At 42.3% G+C, this 21,865-nt stretch overlaps 1 protein-coding gene across 1 annotated transcript in view; it reads right to left on the minus strand.

Annotated features, from left to right (window-relative positions):
* Positions 1–11,632: 11,632 nt before the first annotated feature.
* Positions 11,633–21,865, minus strand: part of DNHD1 (dynein heavy chain domain 1) — a 156,774-nt gene continuing 146,541 nt past the window's right edge. Inside the window, exons 41-45 of the mRNA XM_073612699.1 lie at positions 20,846–21,050; positions 19,094–19,185; positions 17,373–17,525; positions 16,099–17,000; positions 11,633–12,138 (exon numbers count right to left, since the gene is read on the minus strand). Coding sequence (XP_073468800.1) covers positions 11,794–12,138; positions 16,099–17,000; positions 17,373–17,525; positions 19,094–19,185; positions 20,846–21,050 — 1,697 coding nt within the window. The 3' untranslated portion in view covers positions 11,633–11,793. The remainder of the gene's footprint in view (positions 12,139–16,098; positions 17,001–17,372; positions 17,526–19,093; positions 19,186–20,845; positions 21,051–21,865) is intronic.

Here is a 21,865-nt window from a genome sequence, read left to right on the forward strand (position 1 = left end):
ACTCTCCAAATAGTTCTGGGAGATGTTTAATCCTGTTCCTTCTGAGAATATTGATATCTGGAATATTGTTTCTCTATGGTTATAAGATCTGTCTCATCGGAGGCTTCCTTAGCCCCCAACAGGGCAGGCAGAGTCCCCCTGCCTTATTGCCAGGGGCCTCTACTACAGTCACACAAGACTTTGTGGCTGAATCCACCTACTATCTTGGTTCTGACCACAGATGCTCTGAGTGCACTCCTACAGAATCAATCTCTGATCTCCCCGTGCAGGACAAGAAAAGGGCTCTTGTAGTGCAGTATTAAGAACTGTTATTGTTAAAAAAAAATCCACATAAAATATAATACAAATAACGGCTAGAAAACGTACAAAATCGCCGCTGCCTGTGATGTCCGCAAACGCAAACTCTACCCACAAATTCCAGCAGAGTTTATTATTGATGACATCAGAGGCAGCGTCCGTTTTGTAAATTTTCTAGTCGGCATTTAAAGGATAAGTTCATCTTTACAGAAAAATCTGTAAGGTCAACTTACACAGGACCCCCTCCTCACCCCCCCCCCCCCCCAGTCCCGCTGACCTGCAGCGTGGTGGTCTCCCGTTCTGAGCCCCGGTATAACCGACTCACGGCTCCGGGGCTTAAAAATCCCAGAGCTTAATCTCCTAAACGTGCCCCATTAGGAGGTACGTTTAGATGCATTCCAATTGGTTGGCGCCGTCACATTGGCAGGGCGGGCCAATCAAAACCTGCGTAGCCCGTCCTCTCAGCGGGGAAGAAGAGTGAATGCCAAGGGGATTTCTAAACCCTGATCCGGTGAGGCGGCTATACTGGGGCTCAGATTGGGAGATCGCCGCGCTGCAGGTCAGCGGGAATGGGAGGGGGTCCTGTGTAAGTTCACCTTACAGATTTTTCTGTAAAGGTGAACTTACACTTTAAAAAGGAAACAGTCCAGAATTTTCTGCACTCTGTATCTTTATTTTAGCATCATAACAGTATCGCAGGCATGACAGGAACAATAGATGGTAACGCGTTTCACGCTAAAACAGTGCTTACTCAAACCTCTAGCTGGCATCTCTATTGTATTTTGTTTATGTGGATTGTTTTTAATAATATGATGTCCTCAAGTTGAATGGGATGTACCAGGATGACGGTACATCATCAACATTTTCAGCTGGCGATCCCCTTCTTTGTAAAAGTGATTTGAGTGGCTGTGCAGCCATATATCACTTCTACAGGTGGCGAAAGAGGGTGACCCTCTCCCCCTTTACTGGGCTGTCTTGTCCAATCAGGGATCCCGGTAACCTTGCAATTGATTTGGTCGCATTTCCTAGGACGAGTAGGAGGAGCAGAAGTTCCTGCCCCTCTTCTGTGATATCAGAAATCAGTTTGTCTGTTGTCAGCATCTGATCAATCTGATCTCTGTGTGATCAGATGCGTTGGAGACCCCAGATCTCTCCATAAATAGGGCCTGTCATGGCCCATGCTACCACAATGGATGATGTTCATTAAGGATGAGCCCTGCTCGGTTCGCACCAGAACTTGCGAACAGGCAAAAAATTTGGACGAACACCGTTAAAGTCTATGGGACACGAACATGAAAAATCAAAAGTGCTCATTTTAAAGGCTTGTATGCAAGTTATTGCCAAAAAGTGTTTGGGGACTCAGGTCCTGCCCTAGTCGACATGTATCCATGCAAAAAAAAGTGTTATAAACTGTGTTTTTTTACGGGAGCAGTGATTTTAATAATGCTTAAATTGAAACAATAAAAATGAAATATTCCTTTAAATATCGTGCCTGGGGGGTGTCCTTAGTATGCCTGTAAAGTAGGAGGAGACAGAGGGGAGGAACACCCCAAAGTACAACTGAACCTGTAGAAGTATTTCCAAGATCATCCAGAGCTGGATATGATCTACAGATCTGTGTCTCCTGGCATCCCTAACATCCTTCTGTTCCATATACTGTATGGAGGAGGAGCTTATGTGATGCAGCGATGTTAGTGCCCTTGCATCTCCCACTATACCGGTGCTGATGGTTGCTCTCCACTACTGTCTGAGGAACAAAGTGCCATCCATGTACTTTTCCATGTTAAAGGGTCAAAGCAAGAAGTAGGTCACCAGCATGCAAGGTTTTCAAACGGGTCCATAACGTTATTCAGCAAATCTCATCATGGCTATAACAGTGACATTTCAGAGCCACGCAGGAGTCTCGAGCACCATTCGATTTTGGTCAAAGATAACTTCTCCCTCTAATATTGGTGGTCAGTGGAAGAAGGAACATCTTATACTGGGGGTCTGTGGGAGATGGCAGCTCTTGCGTTAAAAAGTGGTTGTAAGCCCTCATATATACCCAGTGAAGTGACTGGCCTCGGGTGATACAGAGAGATAAAACAAAACCTCCTACATAAGTTGTATCTGATTATCTGTAGCCCTCTGTTTTCTGCATCCATTCAAAGTGCAAAAGCACTTATAAAGCTTGTCTAAGCTGTCAGGAAAAAAGGGTGTGGGGTGCTAAAGTTACACTCTGCAGAGCTCAGTCAGAAGAGCTCTGAGAGCTGATTGGAGGGAAGGGACACACCCTCCTCCACACAAGAACAGAGCTGAGGCTGTCAATCTGCTGGAGCTTCCTTCCCATCACCTTTTTTTTCCTGGTGTCAGGAAAACATGTCAGAAGTGATTCATGCTGAAAGTAGAGGAAGGAAGCAGCAGACAGAAATGACACTTAGTGCTCTGAATTGAGACAAGTACACACTATAGAGGGATATGCTTTGTCCATGTCTGAGGTTTACAACCATTTTAATGGTCATTGGAAAAAGAAAGCCCTTTGTGCCGACAGTACACATATATGCGGCCTCACCGGATTGGGCTTTTTTTTTTTTCCCATGGGGCTGCGTATCTGTCTCTGTGGTGGGAGCACAGCGCACTCCCAGCACAGAGACCAGGTTCTCACTATGAGCCTCGGGTCCCGTACTAATGACCGGGACTCTAAACTCTGGGTTCCAGGTCACCTGATCGCTGTGATAGCTTCTGATTTGCTATCACAGTGATCAGTCACTTTGAATCCCACCCCGTGTTTTCTCTCTCTGTGAATGGAGAGGAAAGATACATTGTATCTCTCTCTTGCCTTGCCGAGAGAAAAACAAATTGTAAAATAATAAAATACCTAGATCAAGGTTTAATCTAGGGTTAGTGTTTGGGACAAGTAAGGGTCAAAGGTCATATTTTTTTAAACTGGTATCAGTATGTTTTAGGTATACTAAAAAAAAAAAAAAGCAAAATGTGCACTATTGTTTCTGGGCTGTACTACGGGTCCAAACAACAACTAATGTACACATATGTGGTATCACTGCGATCATCAGGAGCAAGAGAATTTATTTTGAGTAGTTCTTTGGTGGAAGGTTATGGTAGTGACAAGAAATATGCAGCTACATTTTTTTAAAAATATATATATTTGTCACTATTTTGGGACAGTTTTCCTTTTGATAAAAAAAAAAAAAAAACAGTCAGGAGATATCCGTTACTATTTACCACCAAATGAAAGACCAATTTGTTCAGAAAAAAATGCAGTATAATCTGGATGCTACCGTATTTTTTGGCATATAACACGAGCCGGCTTATAACACGCACCCCAATTTAAGAGGGAAGTTTCAGGAAAGAAAAAACTTTTTAAAAAAATAAACCACTTTGAAGCAAAATAATGGTCAGTGAGCATCAATGCAGCCTGATTAGTGCCCATTTGGAGCTTCAGTGCAGCCTGATCTGTGCCCATCTGCCAAGAAAAATATGTGTAAATATGGCGCTGTCATAAAAATGTAAGCAGCTAGCACAAACAAGTGATCTAATCCTGTAAGTAAAATTGTATAGCGAAAAGTGCAGCGCTAAAAAGTGAAGAAGTAGTGGATGACATTAATTCATATCATACAATGAATAATATATATTAGTGCATAGAGTCCATAAATATATGATATCATATGGTGAACATTCAAAATCGTATACATTGTGTCCATGACACAAAAAGATGTGTTGTGACACACTAGTAATTGGTGTTCTAAATAAAATAAGTCAGTGAAAAAGTAAAGTCCTGAGAAGTATATAACACCAGGAAGTGTAAAGAAATTATGGAGTGTTGATAGAAGATCCACCACCGCTCTTAAGGGGGGCTTACCGGAAAGATTGGACACAGATGGGTATACGCCCACTGTGTCAATCAAGCTTGTAAAAGTGGGGATTCTCGATGATATCTGTTAATATAAACGCAACTCCAGGTGACCCGGGTACTTGCAAGGAATATATATGGCAAGGAGGACAGATCCAATCAGGCATCCAAAGTATATGTGGAAGGAATGTGAGAGCACATAGCGTAATACTGCATAAAAAGCTTAAAGCATATTTATTGAAGGTAAAAAAAAACTCACATTTATGAAGAGTAAAAACAGCGCTTAGTACATAGATGGTGTGGCAGTGTCAGTGGTGTCAGCAGTCCATGCCAACGCGTTTCGTCCTAAAGGACATCATCTGGGGTTGTACTAGTGTATCACAACACATCTTTTTGTGTCATGGACACAATGTATACGATTTAGAATGTTCACCATATGATATCATATATTTATGGACTCTGTGCCCATCTGCAGCCTGATCAGTGCCCATCTGCAGTCTAATCAGTGCCCATCTACAGCCTAATCAGTGCCCATCTGCAGCCTTGCCAAATTATAGGCTGCCACTAAGGGGAAGGAGGGGACGAGCGCTGCTGAAATAGAGCCAGATCTCATGTGTACTCGACTCGGCATCACGCTCAGTCCCACCGCTTGGCCCGGATCTTATAATGGACATAAAGCCGGTCCAATGCCGGGACGTCAATGCTAGGAGATGTCCAGAGGGCGGGGCTGAGCGTGACTCCGAGCCAAGTACACAGGAGATCCTGCTCTATTTCAGCAGCGCTCGTCCCCTCGGTGGCAGCCTATATCAGCGTATAAAATGCACACACGATTTCCCCCCTATGTTAAGAGGGAAAAAGTGCGTGTTATACGCCGATAAATACGGTAGTTGTGATATGTATGGTTTTACTAACACGTGTCAAAGCTGCAAAATTGTACTTAGGCATTAACATTTGTTTTACCCTTAGGTGTGAAAGGGTTAATAGTCATTGGGAAAAGGAACCTCTTACATCGCTGGTCAGTGGAAGAAAGGCTTCCTTACATTAATGGTCAGAGGGTGAAGGAATCTCTTATATTGGTCATCAGTGGGGTAAGGAACCTCTTAGATATGAGTGGTCAGTGGGAGAAAGACCCTCTTAAACTGGTGGTCAGTGGCAAAAATAACCTCTTACATTGGTATTCAGTGGAAGAAGGAACCTCTTACATTGGTAGTCAGTATAATACATTCATACGGCCACTCGCGTGCCACATCCGTATTGTATACCAAACTAAGACTTTAAAGTCATTGGACTTTATTGGCACAAAAAGGGAACACAAAACTTTTTGCACCAGTTCACAAAAAGGATATCAGGGAACTGGAGAAAGTGCAGAGAAGAGCGACAAAACTGATAAGAGGCATGGAGGAAAGATTAGAGGAACTGAATTATTCTCTCTAGAAAAGAGGAGATTAAGGGGGGGGGGGGGGGGGTATGATCAACATGTATAAATATATAATTGGTCCATATAGTGAACCTGGTGCTGAGTTTAAGTTCTTTACATCTGGAGGAAAAGAGATTTAATCTCCAAATACGGAAAGGTTTCTTCACAGTAAGAGCTGTGAAATGCAGAATAGACTCCCTGAAGAGCTGGTTCTGGCTGCATTAACCACTTAAAGACCAGGCCTTTTTCTGACATTTGTTGTTTACAAGTAAAAATCTGTATTTTTTGCTAGAACCCCAAATCTCTCTCTCTCTCTCTCTCTCTCTCTCTCTATAAATAAATAAAATGGCGGTTGTTGCAATATTTTATGTCACACTGTATTTGCCCAGCCTTCTTTCAAATGCACTTTAATGAATTTAAAAAAAAGGGGAAAGTTAGCCCAATTTTTGTATAATATGAAAGATGATGTTATGCCGAGTAAATAGATACCTAACATGTCATGCTTTAACCACTTGCTTACTGGGCACTTAAACCCCCTCCTGCCCAGACCAATTTTCAGCTTTCAGCGCTGACGCACTTTGAATGACTATTGCGCGGTCATACAACACTGTACCCAAATTAAATTTTTATCATTTTTTTCACACAAATAGAGCTTTCTGGTATTTAATCACAGCTGGGATTTTTATTTTTTGCTAAACAAACAAAAAAAGAAAATTTTGAAAAAAAAATCATATTTCATAGTTTGTTTTAACATTTTGCAAACAGGTAATTTTTCTCCTTCATTGACATGCGCTGATGAAGCAGCACTTATAGGCTGTACTGGTGGGCACTGATAGGCACAGTTAAGGCGGCACTGATGGGGACAGATAAGCGCAGTCCTGATGGGCACAGATAAGGCGGCACTGATGGGTGGCACTGATAGATGGCACTCATGTGCAGCACTGCTGTTGAGGCACTGAGTGTGGGCACTGATAGGTGGCACTGTGGGTACTGATGGGTGGGCACTGGTAGGCAGCACTGTTGCCTACTTGCTCGGTGGCACTTGCAGGGGGCAAGGGTGGGCACTGAGGAGCTGGCGGCAGCTCTCCGCGATCGGGACTGATGTCCCTCTCACAGCCGCCGGTGATCGCTTTTTTTTTTTTCTCCTTCCTATTACAAGGAATGTAAACATTTATGACAGATCCTCTATATTGAGAGATCTGGGGTCAAAAAGACCTCAGATCTCTCATTTACCCTTTAAAAACTAAAAAAAAATTCTGTTTATCCATCCAAGAACCGGAAGTGACGTTGGAGGTCGCTCCAGTCCTCCAAGGGCCTAGAGCCGAGTGGGGGCTATCTTGCTCTCACTCAACTTCCTGTCTAGCCATCAGCCGCACCGGATCAGTTCTGGGCTTACTGACTGCTCCGGTAAGCTCAGAATTGACCGGGAAGCAGTGCGGGCACCTCTCCCGCCTCCTCTAAAAGTGATCTTGCTGCGAATGCGCCGCTGGGATCACTTTTATCAGAAAGCCGGCTGCCTAACTATGCTGCAGCCATACCAATTTTATTTAACATTCAAGGGTATACCCTTTACCTCAAGGATAGAGAGGGTAAAAAAGGGTATGCCTATATAACAAGAATAATGTACTAGTGAATGTGAGAGATGACATCACTGAGGAAGCTAGGGAGGAAGTAGAATCCTTATGGGTAGAGCTCCAAAGGGTTGAAGCTAAGGGGAAAATAATACTGGGAGTATGCTATAGGCCCCCTAACCTGAGGGAGGAAGTGGAAACAGATCTCCTATCACAATTTGGATTAGCAGCAAGGATGGGAAGTGTTATCATAATGGGGGATTTTAATTATCCAGACATATGCCTCGTACACACGGATTTTCCGACCGAAAATGTGTGATAGGACCTTGTCGGAAATTCCGACCGTGTGTAGGCTCCATCACACATTTTCCATCGGATTTTCCAACACACAAAGTTTGAGAGCAGGCTATAAAATTTTCCGACAACAAAATCCGTTGTCGGAATTTCTGATCGTGTGTACACAAATCCGAAGCACAAAGTGCCAAGCATGCTCAGAATAAATAAAGAGATGAAAGCTATTGGCTACTGCCCCGTTTATAGTCCCGACGTACGTGTTTTACGTCACCGCGTTCAGAATGATCTGATTTTCCGACAACTTTGTGTGACCGTGTGTATGCAAGACAAGTTTGAGCCAACATCCGTCAGAAAAAATCCTGGGATTTTGTTGTCGGAATGTCCGATCAATGTCCGACCGTGTGTACGGGGCAATAGACTGGGCAGAGGGAACTGCGCATTCATTTAAGGCTCACCAGTTCCTTAATGTCTTGCAGGATAATTTTATGGGTCAGATGGTAGACGCACCAACTAGAAATAAAGCATTATTGGATCTACTGATTACCAACAATACAGACCTGATCACGGATGTGGAAATACGGGGCAATTTAGGTAACAGCGATCATGGGTCAATTCGTTTCAGTATAAATCACACAAATAGGAAACATAAAGGGAATACAAAGACACTGAATTTCAAAAGAGCCAACTTCCCTAAACTACAAACCTTGCTCAAAGGCATAAATTGGGATAAAATATTAGGAACAAAGAACATGGAGGAGAGATGGGTTTGATTTAAGAGCATATTAAATAAGGGCATTAGCCAATGCATCCCATTGGGTAATAAATTTAAAAGAGCGAACAAAAGTCCTGGATGGCTTAACTCCAATGTAAAAATGCATATAAAAGCAAAGGAGAAGGCCTTCAAAAAATACAAGGTTGAGGGATCATCCTCAGCATTCAGACTTTATAAAGAATGCAACAAGAAATGTAAGGGTGCATTTAGGATGGCTAAGATAGAACATGAAAGACACATAGCGGAGGAGAGCAAAAAAAATCCCAAGAAATTCTTTAAGTATGTAAACAGTAAAAAAAGGGAGGATAGACCATATTGGCCCCATAAAGAATGAGGAAGGACATCTGGTTACAAAGGATGGGGAGATGGCGAAGGTATTGAATTTATTCTTCTCAGTCTTCATGAGTGAATCGGGGGGCTTCAGTAACCAAAACTGCAGTGTTTATCCTCATGACACAACACAGGAAGCACCTCCATGGTTAACAGAGGACAGAATTAAAATTAGACTTGAGAAACTTAATATTAATAAATCACCGGGACCAGATGGCTTACATCCGAGGGTACTTAGGGAACTCAGTCAAGTGATTGCCAGACCGTTGTTCCTAATTTTTACAGTCTACTGACTGGAATGGTACCAGCTGATTGGAAAAAAGCCAATGTAGCACCAATATTTAAAAAGGGCCCAAAATACATCCCTAGGAATTACAGACCAGTTAGCCTAACATCAATAGTATGTAAACTCTTGGAGGGGATGGTAAGGGACTATATACAAGATTTTAGTAATGAGAATGGTATCATTAGCAGTAATCAGCATGGATTCATGAAGAATCGTTCTTGCCAAACCAATCTACTAACCTTCTATGAGGAGGTGAGTTGCCATCTAGATAAAGGAAGGCCCGTAGATGTGGTGGATCTGGATTTTGCAAAATCATGTGACACAGTTCCCCATAAATGTTTACTGTACAAAATAAGGTTTGTTGGCATGGACCATAGGGTAAGTACATGGATTGAAAACTGGCTACAAGGGCGAGTTCAGAGGGTGGTGATAAATGGGGAGTACTCGGAATGGTCAGGGGTGGGTAGTGGGGTCCCCCAGGGTTCTGTGCTGGGACCAATCCTATTTAATTTGTTCATAAACGACCTGGAGGATGGGATAAACAGTTCAATCTCTGTATTTGCAGAAGATACTAAGCTAAGCAGGGCAATAACTTCGCAGGATGTGGAAACCTTGCAAGAAGATCTGAACAAATGAATGGGGTGAGCAACTACATGGCAAATGAGGTTCAATGTAGAAAAATGTAAAATAATGCATTTGGGTGGCAAAAATATGAATGCAATCTATACACTGGGGGGAGAACCTCTGGGGGAATCTAGGATGGAAAAGGACCTGGGGGTCCTAGTAGATGATAGGCTCAGCAATGGCATGCAATGCCAAGCTGCTGCTAACAAAGCGAACAGAATATTGGCATGCATTAAAAAGGGGATCAACTGCTAGAGTATGCTGTCCAGTTCTGGGCACCAGTCCTCAGGAAGGATGTACTGGAAATGGAGCGAGTACAAAGAAGCGCAACAAAGCTAATAAAGGGTCTGGAGGATCTTAGTTATGAGGAAAGGTTGCGAGCACTGAACTTATTCTCTCTGGAGAAGAGACGCTTGAGAGGGGATATGATTTCAATATACAAATACCGTACTGGTGACCCCACAATAGAAATAAAACTTTTTTGCAGAAGAGAGTTTAACAAGACTCGTAGCCACTCATTACAATTAGAAGAAAAGAGGTTTAACCTTAAACTATGTAGAGGGTTCTTTACTGTAAGAGCGGCAAGGATGTGGAATTCCCTTCCACAGGCAGTGGTCTCAGTGGGGAGCATCGATAGTTTCAAGAAACTATTAGATAATCACCTGAATGACTGCAACATACAGGGATATACAATGTAATACTGACACATAATCACACATAGGTTGGACTTGATGGACTTGTGTCTTTTTTCAACCTCACCTACTATGTAACTATGTAACGTCAAAGTAATTACTTATATTTACAGTTCGGCAGTTGGCAAGTTTAAACAAGGTCTGGATTCTTTCCTAAATGTACATAATATAACTGGATACTAACATTTATAGGTAAAGTTGATCCAGGGAATAACCGATAGACTCTTAGGGGATCAGGAAGGATTTTTTTCCCTTGCTGGAGCAAATTGGATCATACTTTGTTTTTGTTTGTTTTGTTTTTTTTGTGATCATTCACAGTTCCCATGGTCAGAGCCCTGCAGCAAGCAACCCCGCTGGGGCCCCCCGCGGTGGCAGAGCACTGGTGTTGTATCTCCCCTTCACAGCTCTTACCTGCTCAGTGACCTGTCCCAGCTCCTGGCAACAGGGATGTCTTATTCCGAACAGAGCAGAGCGTTGGTTGGCGGCGTGATGTGATCTCTTGTATCACGCCCACAGTCTCTGACCATCTCTTGCATCATGTCCACAGTCTCTGACCATCTCTTGCATCATGTCCACAGTCTCTGGCCACCTCCTTTATTATGTCCACAGTCTGAGCATCTCTTGTATCATGTCCACAGTCTCTGGCCATCTCCTGTAGTATGTCTGCAGGCTTTGGCCATCTCTTGTATCATGTCCACAGTCTCTGCCCACCTCCTGTATTTTGTCCTCAGTCTTACCATCTCTTGTATCATGTCTGCAGTCTCTGACCATCTCCTGTATTTTGTCCTTGGTCAGAGACTGCAGACATGATACAAGAGATGGTAAGACTGAGGACAAAATACAGGAGTTGGCCAGAGACTGTGGACATGCTACAAGAGATGGTCAGAGACTGCGGGCATAATACAAAAGATGGCCAGAGCCTGCAGACATGATACGAGAGATGGTAAGACTGAGGACAAAATACAGGAGATGGTCAGAGACTGCAGACATGATACAAGAGATGGTAAGACTATCTCCTGTATTTTGTCCTCAGTCTTACCATCTCTCGTATCATGTCTGCAGGCTCTGGCCATCTTTTGTATTATGCCCGCAGTCTCTGACCATCTCTTGTAGCATGTCCACAACCTCTGAGATCTGTACAATCTCTATCCATTCAGACAGGCTCTTGCTGTACATATTTGATTTTAGGTTTAATGGTCACCATACATTTTACAATCTGACCATACAATCTTTGTGCAGTCACCTTTAGATTTACCAAGTCTATTTAAAAGGCCATACCTACTCTAACCAATCAATTTGTATACATTCAGGCAGACCCTTGCACTACATGCTTGTTGGTAGATCTAAAGAACATTGCACAGATTGCAACATGTATGGTCAAGTTTTATAGATGGCAACAGCTGTCCTGTGTCTGTGTTACCCCTTTGTGTTTATCCCCATCAGTCAGAAAAAAAAATTACTCCAAAAAGATTTTTTTTTTTTAGACATTTATTTACTGAACATTAAAAGAAAACAAAGTGCGAGTGATATTGTGAGGGAAAAACTGTGGCTATAATTTCAGTCAATGGACCAATATCTGAGAATGAAATTCCATCCGTAATCTGCAAACAGCACATAGATGAGAATTTCCTGGCCTGGCTCCTGAGTGATCTCGGTGATGTCACAGCAGGCTGAGGGCGTGGACTCTGCGCAGGCTCCACACATCAGGAGCCATCTTGGTAGGGAGAGGTATGTACAGTAATGGCTGCTGTCGATGCTGACTGTTGCCCTCAGGAGCCTGATGTAAATACACAGGGCACAGATAACAGCCTGATATATTCTGCTGGCACGTGGCTCTGCCATTTCCCTGCACAGCAGTGATGTGTATTTCCGGTAGAGCACACAGCTTTGGGGACAGGGTCTCCTGCAGTGTACACAGCCTGGTGTCCCATAGGGCGTGCTTCAGGTGTATCCCACCCAGGGCAATGCACACACTGTCCACCGGTGGTGCTCTTCTGTCTGACACCTGCCAAGAAAAGAGAGTAGGGGTAAATTCACGATTAAGACCTTGTATAAGTGAATTAGCGTTTGGGACAGTCTCCCAGAACCCCATGCACTTGATCTATGATACATTTCTGTGGGGTAGATAAAGTTGCACCTAAAGTGTAACTTCGAAGAAAATAGAAAATGACAAATATGATGCAGCCCCCCCCCCCCCATAACATAACTTAATTGCTTGTTGATCCTGCCAGTAAATCTATTATTATTCACTTACTGTAACAGAATGACAACACTGTTTGCTCTACACTGAAATTGCACAGCAGCGTTGTCACCCTGTGGACAGGGAAGTCTTCGACGGATGTATAGAGTAAGATGGGCTTTAATTTGCTTATGTTTTACTTAAAGTCTAACACCAGCTCAGACTTTTTTAACAGTTATTGTAACATGTTTTACATTATTTTTTTGAAAAAAGAATAAATTCACATGAACAAAAGTTGACTCATGTAAACACCCCCAGCAGTGTTGATTTGTTCCAACTCCTGTGTAACTTTACTGGAGTTCCAATTTAAACCCCCCCCCCCCCCCCCAAAAAAAAAAAAAAAAAAAAAAAAAAAAAAAAAGCTGTACAATTTCACTGTAGAAACAACAAAAATTGCTGTCCTGCTAGTGACAGACTGCAGCATATACAGTATGCCATTTTGTTTTATTTTGCGCAGAGTTCCAATTTAAAGCAAACCTTTCCTTGCATTGCCAACCTCTTTCTGAATGATTGCTTATTACTTTGGCCTACTGAATTCAAAACCTTCTGATCAAACTGCCTGTGCTGTTGAAAGAGCAGATACTTTAATATTCACTTATATCTCAATATTATCACCCATGTTGTGGCTGGTATTTCATTAAATTCACAAAAAAATTTAAAAAAGCCCCAACTAAGTCAGAATATACAAACAATAAATGTTGCTGGTATTACAAATTATAGGAAAAAATTAAGATACAAAGTCTGGCTTGGACTCAAAACTCCACCATCAATTTGATAGTACAAAAATATAAAGATCAATTTTACTTACACTTGCCAGATGATAACCTGAATATGCACACATATGAAATACAACATGGGCTCAACACTGCAATGACCTTATAAAGGGCACATATCCAACCCATAGACACTCAATGTGGTTCATGAAGGCCATGGCACCATAGTTTAAGCCATCAAAGACGCAGCTTAGGGATCACAAGGGTGATCAGGTTCACCTCACGATGGTGTAGTTTTGAGTCCAAAGCCAGACCTTTTATCTCCATTTTTCCTGGTGTTTTATACAGCCCAAAGTTTGTGGACACCTGACTCTCACACCTATTATATGGCCAAACATATTTGAACACCCCCTTCAAATGAATGAGCTCAAGTGATTCCAACAAAAGGTACTGTTAACACTACAACATACAAACACAGACAATTGTGCTCTCCCAGTGTTGTGGTTAGGGTTTGGTGAAGACCTTTTTCTGTTCCAGCATGACTGTGCCCCTGTGTACAAAGCCAGCTCCATAAAGACATGGTTTGACCTGTTTAGTGTGGAGCAACTCAAGTAACCTGCAAAGAGCCCTGACCTCAACCCTACTGGACACCTTTGTGATGAATTGGAATGCTGATTGTGACCTGAGAAAAGTGTGTGTGATGCTCAGGCTCGATAGGGAGAGGGTATGTAGACAGTGCATCTGCAGCAGCTGCTAGAGTGCTGACAGGGGATGGAGCCCGGCCTGGCTCCTGCAAAGGTTCAAGGAAGGAAGGGTGACCCCTGGAAGTCACACATCTTTGGTGTCCTGATGTGATGAATGGAGTGGCAACTTCATCCTGGACTCTGACCAGACCAGGCCGCCAACCTGTTTCACTCTGCCCCCCGGAGCTTAGTCATGGGGAGCGGGGTGAAACGTGTTGGGGGCGTGGCCTGGTCAAAGTCCAGGCTGAGGTTGCCACTCCAATTCTGATTGTGAGCCAGCTCTTCTCATCCAACATCAGTACCTGAACTCACAAATGGGCACAAATTCCCAAAGACAAAAGACTGCAAAATCTTGTAGAAAGCCTTCCCAAAAGACTGAAGTTTGTTATAGCTGCAAAGAGGTTCAATTCAATAATAATACCCATGGCTTTGGAATGGGATATCCATCAAGCTCATATAGAATTGTGCTCATAAGTTTACACACCCTGGCAAAATGTATGATTTCTTGCCCATTTTCAGAGAATATGAATGATAACACAAAACCTTTCTTTCACTCATGGTTAGTGTTTGGCTGAAGCCATTTATTATCAATCAACTGTGTTTATTCTTTTTAAATCATAATTACAACAGAAACTACCCAAATGACCCTGATCAAAAGTTTACATACCCTGGTGATTTTGGCCTGATAACATGCACACAAGTTGACACAAAGGGGTTTGAATGGCTATTAAAAGGTAACCATCCTCCCCTGTGATCTGTTTGCTTGTAATTAGTGTGTGTGTATAAAAGGTCAATGAGTTCCTGGACTCCTGACAGACCCTTGCATCTTTCATCCAGTGCTGCACTGATGTTTCTGGATTCTGAGTCATGGGGAAAGCAAAATAATTGTCAAAGATCTGTGATAAAAGGTTGTTGAACTGTATAATACAGGAAAGGAATATAAAAAGATATCCAAGGAATTGAGCAGGCCAATCAGCAGTGTTCAAACTCTAATCAAGAAGTGGAAAGTGAGGGGTTCTGTTGAAACCAAACCACGGTCAGGTAGACCAACCAAAATTTCAGCCACAACTGCCAGGAAAATTGTTCTGGATGCAAAGAAAAACCCACAAATAACTTCAGGTGAAATACAGGACTCTCTGAAATCGTGGTGTGGCTGTTTCAAGATCCACAAAAAGGAGGCACTTGAAGAAAGATGGGCTGCATGGTTGAGTCGCCAGAAGAAAGACATTACTACGCAAATGCCACAAAGTATCCCGCTTACAATATGCCAAACAGCACAAAGACAAGCCTCAAACCTTCTGACACAAAGTCATTTGGCGTGATGAGACCAAAATTGAGCTTTTTGGCCACAACCATAAACGCTACATTTGGAGAGGAGTCAACAAGGCCTATGATGAAGGGTACACCATTCCTACTGTGAAACACAAAGGTAGATCGCTGATGTTTTGGGGGAAGTGTGAGCTACAAAGGCACAGTAAATTTGGTTAAAATTGATGGCAAGATGAATGCAGTATGTTATCAAAAAATACTGGAGGAACATTTGCAGTCATCAGCCAGGAAGCTGCACATGGGACGTACTTGGACATTCCAACATGACAATGATCCAAAACACAAGGCCAAGTCGACCCGTTATTAGCTACAGCAGAATAAAGTGAAGGTTCTGAAGTGGCCATCTCAGTCTCCTGACCTCAATATTATTGAGCCACTCTGGGAAGATCTCAAATGTGCAGTTCATGCAAGACAGCCCAAGAATTTACAGGAACTGGAGGCTTTTTGCCAAGAGGAATGGGCAGCTTTACCATCTGAGAAGATAAAGAGCCTCATCCACAAATACCACAAAAGACTTCAAGCTGTCATTTATGTTAAAGGGGGCAATACACGGTATTAAGAACTGGGGTATGTAAAATTTGGATCAGGGTAATTTGGGTAGTTTCTGTTGCCATTATGATTTCAAACGAGTAAGCACAGTTGATTGATAATAAATGGCTTCAGCCAAACACTAACCAATAAGTGAAAGAAAAGTTTTTTGTGTTATCATTCATATTCTCTGAAAAATGGTTAAGAAATCATAAATTCTGCCAGGGTATGTAAACTTATGAGCACAACTGTATCTGTGATGGTCAGGTGTCCACTTTTCGGCCAGGTTGCGTATTCTCACCTATAAGAATTAATTCCACCAAACTTCTTATACATTCTGTCCACTATCTGTACATCATTATAAATCCACCTTCTGTGTTCAGACAGATATCACCCCCCCACCCCCTGAGTACCTGAATGCTCAGAGAGTATTTGTCTAGTTCTTGATGATCTCTCAGTGCTTGCTGCATCAGGACACGCTGCAGAATCTGAGCTGGATGGCAAAAGGCACTCAGGTTGTAGGTCACGTGAAGTGATGGTTCAGAGACATAGCTGGACAGAAGCTTCATACGGGTTATTAGGCTGGAGATCCAGGACAGAGGGGTGACTGTGGGAGGGGTAGGAGAGTAGATGTTCCACCATGTTGGCACACGGCTCTCAGAGATAGCTTCCCTAATCCTCTGACACTGCAAGCAGCAGCAGGGAGAGTCTGCATCCTTTAACTCTTGGATGACCTGATTGATGAGTCCACTCAGCAGATCCCACTCTTCCCGCAAAAAACTGAGTAAGGGCGAAGGCCTCCTCCATGCCAGTAATAGTTTGTTTTGCTCATTGCCTCTGGCTTGTGTCTCCTCCATTAGATCAGTAGTTAGGTTCTCTCCCTCCAACTTGTTCTCTCTTTGATGAGTATTACAACAATCTGCTTCTTCTATGCTGTTTTGAACATCCAGATTGTCCATCTCCCTCTGCCGTGCTTCTTGAATACCTTTAAGGTCCATCAGCTGTGACAGACATTGGCTTAAAGGGTTCTCCCAAATTATTTCTAATTTTGGACTACATGAAGAAGCTGAAGAACTGCTTCTAAAAGTATTCTCAATTCCAGCCAGGTCATTCATCGGCTGTCCATCAGTCTGACTGTCTTTTTTATTAATTTGGATGGTCCAGATATCTTGCGTAATCAGCAGGTCAGGTAGCACTTTGCGTCCATAGACTTCCATGGCTATATTATGCAGCCCCTCATTCAATCCTAGAGCTGCTGGGTTCCGCTGGCTGGACAAGTTCCGCAAGAATCTCTGGATGCTGTAAACTCCAGGACCTAGAATACCAGTAAAACAGGTCATCAGATACAGACAGATGTGGAAACGCGGAGATTTCATTATTATGAAATCTTTAATCTTTAAAAGGGGATATAGAAAACCTTAACACCAGCCTTCTTACTGAGTAATGATGTCTTTGGAAATCAAGGGCTTCTTGAAAACAAGCTGCCCAAAGAAAGCTGAATGGTGATTCTGATTGGTGAAGTGTAAAGTTTTCCCACATTCTTTATGGAAGAAGAGCCTTGTTTTTTTCAATTTACTCCTTCCAAACAGATGACTGTGTTTAACATGTGAGAATACTCTTTATCCTGTATGTTTATACAAGACATACTTCAACCACAACCTTTTCTTGTTAGGATTCATTCCCTTACCTGTCATTCTGCCGCCTGCCACTGTAGACAGGAAGCTGGAGAGTCCGGGGCAGAGTCGGAGATGTGGCTGGTCCTGTAGGCATTGCTGCACAGCCACCATGACACTCTGAGCATCCCCTTCATCCACAATGTGACCTCCATATATGATGTCACCTATAAGAGGAACAAGGTATGAGCTTAGAGAATCAGGTCTGTGAGATGTTATCGGGAAATTGCACATTTCATATTTCCTTATTATTGTTGGCTCACAATATCTTATAATGAATTCTAAACCTGGTTAAGGGGCCATACAAGACATAAGGATGGTCATTTTAGCTGACTTCATACTAAAGGAATGTCAGGAATGTGCTATCTTCCTAGAAGGTAATGTTACTTATAATTGGTAATTTCTTACTAAATCGTCTTGTATATACTACAGCTAAAACTTGGAATAATCAGTCTTGTCTCAGAGCTTGCTATCATGTATGTGTCTGCTTCTGATTACCTGTCCCACACTACGCAAGCGGGCGGGACTCCTAGGCAAAACAACATCTTTAGTTAAGTATCCTTGTTGTATTTTCTAATATTATTACAGTGACAGACCCAACCAGAACAGGGGCTTTTGGAGGGGACTGCAGGTTAGCCTCTTGCCTACTGACTATAGAACCTGGCATTTGAGGGAGCTACGAGCATTCAGGAAGATGTCCTGTTATATAATGCAAGATGACATGTTATTACCACATTTAACAGTCAAGGACTCTAGATGGTCTAATGCCAACTTGAAACTCAGTGAGAAGATGGATGTGGAAAGAAAGCTGGCTAATGAGATCTGTTGCCGGACTGTCTGGAGTGGGCAATCCCGGAATCACAGTTTATCTAGGGGCCTAGCTGTTGATTAGCTTACTGGTAAATAGACACTGATTAATTAGGTTACTGTTAGCTGCTAGCTGTTCATTAGATGTACTGTTAGATGTACTGATGATATTACTGTTTAAAGTTTACATTGTTTAGGATAATGTGATCAAGCGCCTATCTGATTTTGTGTGGTTTATATTCTGTGTGAATTTACAATAAAGAGAGTTGCAGTTTGCACCTAAGCTAGTGTTGTTTAGTTCTAGTGCAATTCTCAGCTATAATACCTGGTTCCTGGTTCTAGAGTGGAGGAAGCTGTATCTTGGCAGGGGCACCCAGGCGGGGTGCCAGGTGGTCCATCACAATTCCTTATCTATAGCTGTCATTACTTAATTAAATGTTATCCTTATAAGCATTTGTGTGATCTCTCTTTGCACATCTCTAATACACCCCCAAAACCATAAACTATCACATATCCATGATAAAATAGATGTACAATGTCAGGGAGTGATCAGAGCCAACACAGTCAAAAAGGTGCAGTGTATATGGATAGATTGTCTCCACTGTTATTTGCATATACACTTACTGAAATATTGGAACAATTATTAATCTAAATATAATTGCGAATACATTGACAGTTTGGGCTATTATTAGTGGTATCTTTCAGCAACATTTTTTTTTAAGTCTGTGTCCCTGTTGGAGAGATCTACAATTACGTCATTTTCTGAAAGAAAGTAATCGGATCTCCCCAATAGGACAAAGAATAGCAATATAAACTTAAAGGCTTTAACCATTACCTACTCTATTCAAAATGCAATTAAAAAATGGCTACAGTTGGGCTTTAACAAGAAATTATTAGAAATGTAGAGGTCAATAATAATTTGTTTTACCTGTGAGATAAGACATGGTGTCCGCCCAGTCTGTAGAGACAGAGGTCATCCTTTCTGCACAATGTAGTGCCAATCTCAGCTCCTTGTAACCCCTAACAATGAGACACACACAGTCACATGCCATGACTTTGTTTCTTCCACTCCATAACATACTGATGAAATGTAGCCTGGTAAAAGTGGAGCACCTCATCTCAAGAGTCCACTCTATGGGGCAGAAGATACACTATATGGCCTAATGTATGTGAACATCCCTCCTGGTAATTGCGTTTCCATGTTTCCAGTAAGGCCAGCCATAGACAGTTCGAATCTCAAACTGTGTATAGGCAGGCTGAATGTACCAAGTTGATCGACCGATTAACTTGGGTACAACTAGCCTGCCAGATTTTACTTGCGATTATCGCTAGCAGCTGTTATAGCCTCTAGCAATAATTACTGTCTTCTCCCATTGGGGACGGCTTCCCCCCGCATTTACAATTCTTCCACAGATTGGGTACAAGCGAAGTGCGCACACATAGTACACCTTTGGATTTATGTCATGGCTGGTCTGGCATGCCCCTTGTCTGCTGCTCCCCTTGGTCCCTATTTACCATTTTCTTTTGGGGGGGTTGTCTGCCTCAACTCCGGGTGAGACAGCGCATCCCAGGCCACCGCCCTATTACATCATAGAAGCTGGGTACAGCCTGTGAGCTGTATACGTAAGTAACTTAAAATTGGTTTGCCCTTTACATTTTATTATATACTAATGGATATTTATCTGATTTTCAGCATTTACCGTGCATTTTACTCCTGATGAGTTTGAGTTTTCAAATAAGAGTGCCGAGACATGCTCCCCCAAATTATGCATTTTAATATTAATGTTTACCATTTGTACATGTAAATTTACCTACATGTTTTATATCTTGTATGAATTATATTTTATTCATTCTGTACTGATTACATCAATTATGTCCATTGATTACCTGTATTAAATATGTTATATACATTTGCTGAGTAAATCTTTTAGGATTACATTGTTATATTTTCTGAATATGATTGATATTGATATATTTTTATTTTTTCTACAATCATGGATGACTGTATGGGATTGAGATGTTAAATCGATACAGACAGATGTATTATTCTATACACAATGACATGCCTTATGAAAAAGTCCCATTTCCTTTCCTCTTCTTCATGCAACATACAGGGATGGAGGCATTGCATTGTTTTAATATGGTTGTGACAGGCCACATATTCCTAATAGATTGAGAAAATGTAAACCAGGTCTTCTCATGGAACATCAGTACCTGACCTCACAAATGCTCTTTTGCCTGAATGGGAATACAAATTTCCACAGTTACACTTCAATAGCTTGTGGAAGATGTTATAGCTGCAAAGGAGAGCCAACCATATAAAAACACCAATGGCTTTTGAACAAGTTCATATGAATGTGATGGCCAGGGATCCACAAATCTTGGGCCATATAATGTATTTATTGTATCACATTTAGACAAGAGATTGGGCAGAAACAAGCTTTTAAAGTTTTTAGTGCCTCCCTCTGTTTTCAGTGAATGCTGAAATGGTTGGGAAGCTCTCTGCTGCTTTCAATGTAGGCCAGTGGTAGAAGAAAGATGTGACCTTATCATGCCATCAGTGACTCCAGCATTGGGCAAAGGAGGGAGAGATGAGGGAGTGAAAGTTCCTGCTGGAGGACCATATACAATAGCAGGAAGACATAATACCCACAAAGCAAGAGGGGCAAGTTGTTCTCACCAGGCATAGACATCACTTTGGACATAGTTGCCGTATTCTTGTCTGAGGAGGAGAATGCTGTGGAGAGTCAGTAACCTCAGGATTCGGGGATCATTCAGCCTCTCCCCAAATTCCTCTGCATTTGCCGTGCAGCTCTGTGGAAGAAGCTGGCAGATTGTGGGCCGGAACACACAGGGTGTGGCCTGCCAGGAACGCCTCAAGTGAGCTGCAGAAGAAGAGAGGAACGGTCAGAGGTCATCAAGTCTGGAAACATTATTTGGTATGATCAAACTTTATTTATTACAGGATGAAACCCAACAAAGCAATACCAGGTAATCAGCCAGTGGGTAATGATACATGTCATGATGAAGGGTTTGTCTTGTTAGCCGCACAGAACCCTCATTATCCCATTTTGCAAAGCCTCTCCTATCCAGGAACCTCTCTGTGTTTTTGTCTATTCTGCTGACATATAACAGTTGGTAATGCCATAATTTGCATAAGGAATATCAGGAATTATGCCTATTGGGGCTTGTTTACATGAGTGGCACGCTTCGCTGTAGAACGTGTGTTTTCCATTGCTGAAACCATTGCCTTTTTAAAAAAAAAAAATCACTCTATTGGGATACCATGTCACAACTGCAAACCTAGTGGCACTATTGTCTGCCAAATGCAAGAGGTAGTGTCAATTGTAGTGCCACACAACCATAGCAATGTGTACTAATATGTTAAATTGTGGATTGGCGGTTAAGGGGGCAGTAAAACCACGGCTCAACTGCCTAGTTTTACTGCCTCCTGGCCACCTGTGTAGGCGAAGCCATACTCTTGCTGTAGAAAATCTCTAGGGATGAGTGAAGTGATTTAGGCAAAGCGGAACCCAATTTTGCTTGTTGGGAACAGCCACCACTCTATTGATGAGGCTTTCCACAAGATTTAGTGAGTCTGAGGAAATGTGTTCCCATTCAGCCAAAGGAATACTTGGGAGGTCAGGTACTGAGGTTGGATGAGAAGACCTGATTTAAAATCAGTTTTAATTCATGACAA

This window comes from Aquarana catesbeiana, linkage group LG02 (assembly GCF_042186555.1).
Source record: "Aquarana catesbeiana isolate 2022-GZ linkage group LG02, ASM4218655v1, whole genome shotgun sequence".
NCBI classification, from domain to species: domain Eukaryota; kingdom Metazoa; phylum Chordata; class Amphibia; order Anura; family Ranidae; genus Aquarana; species Aquarana catesbeiana.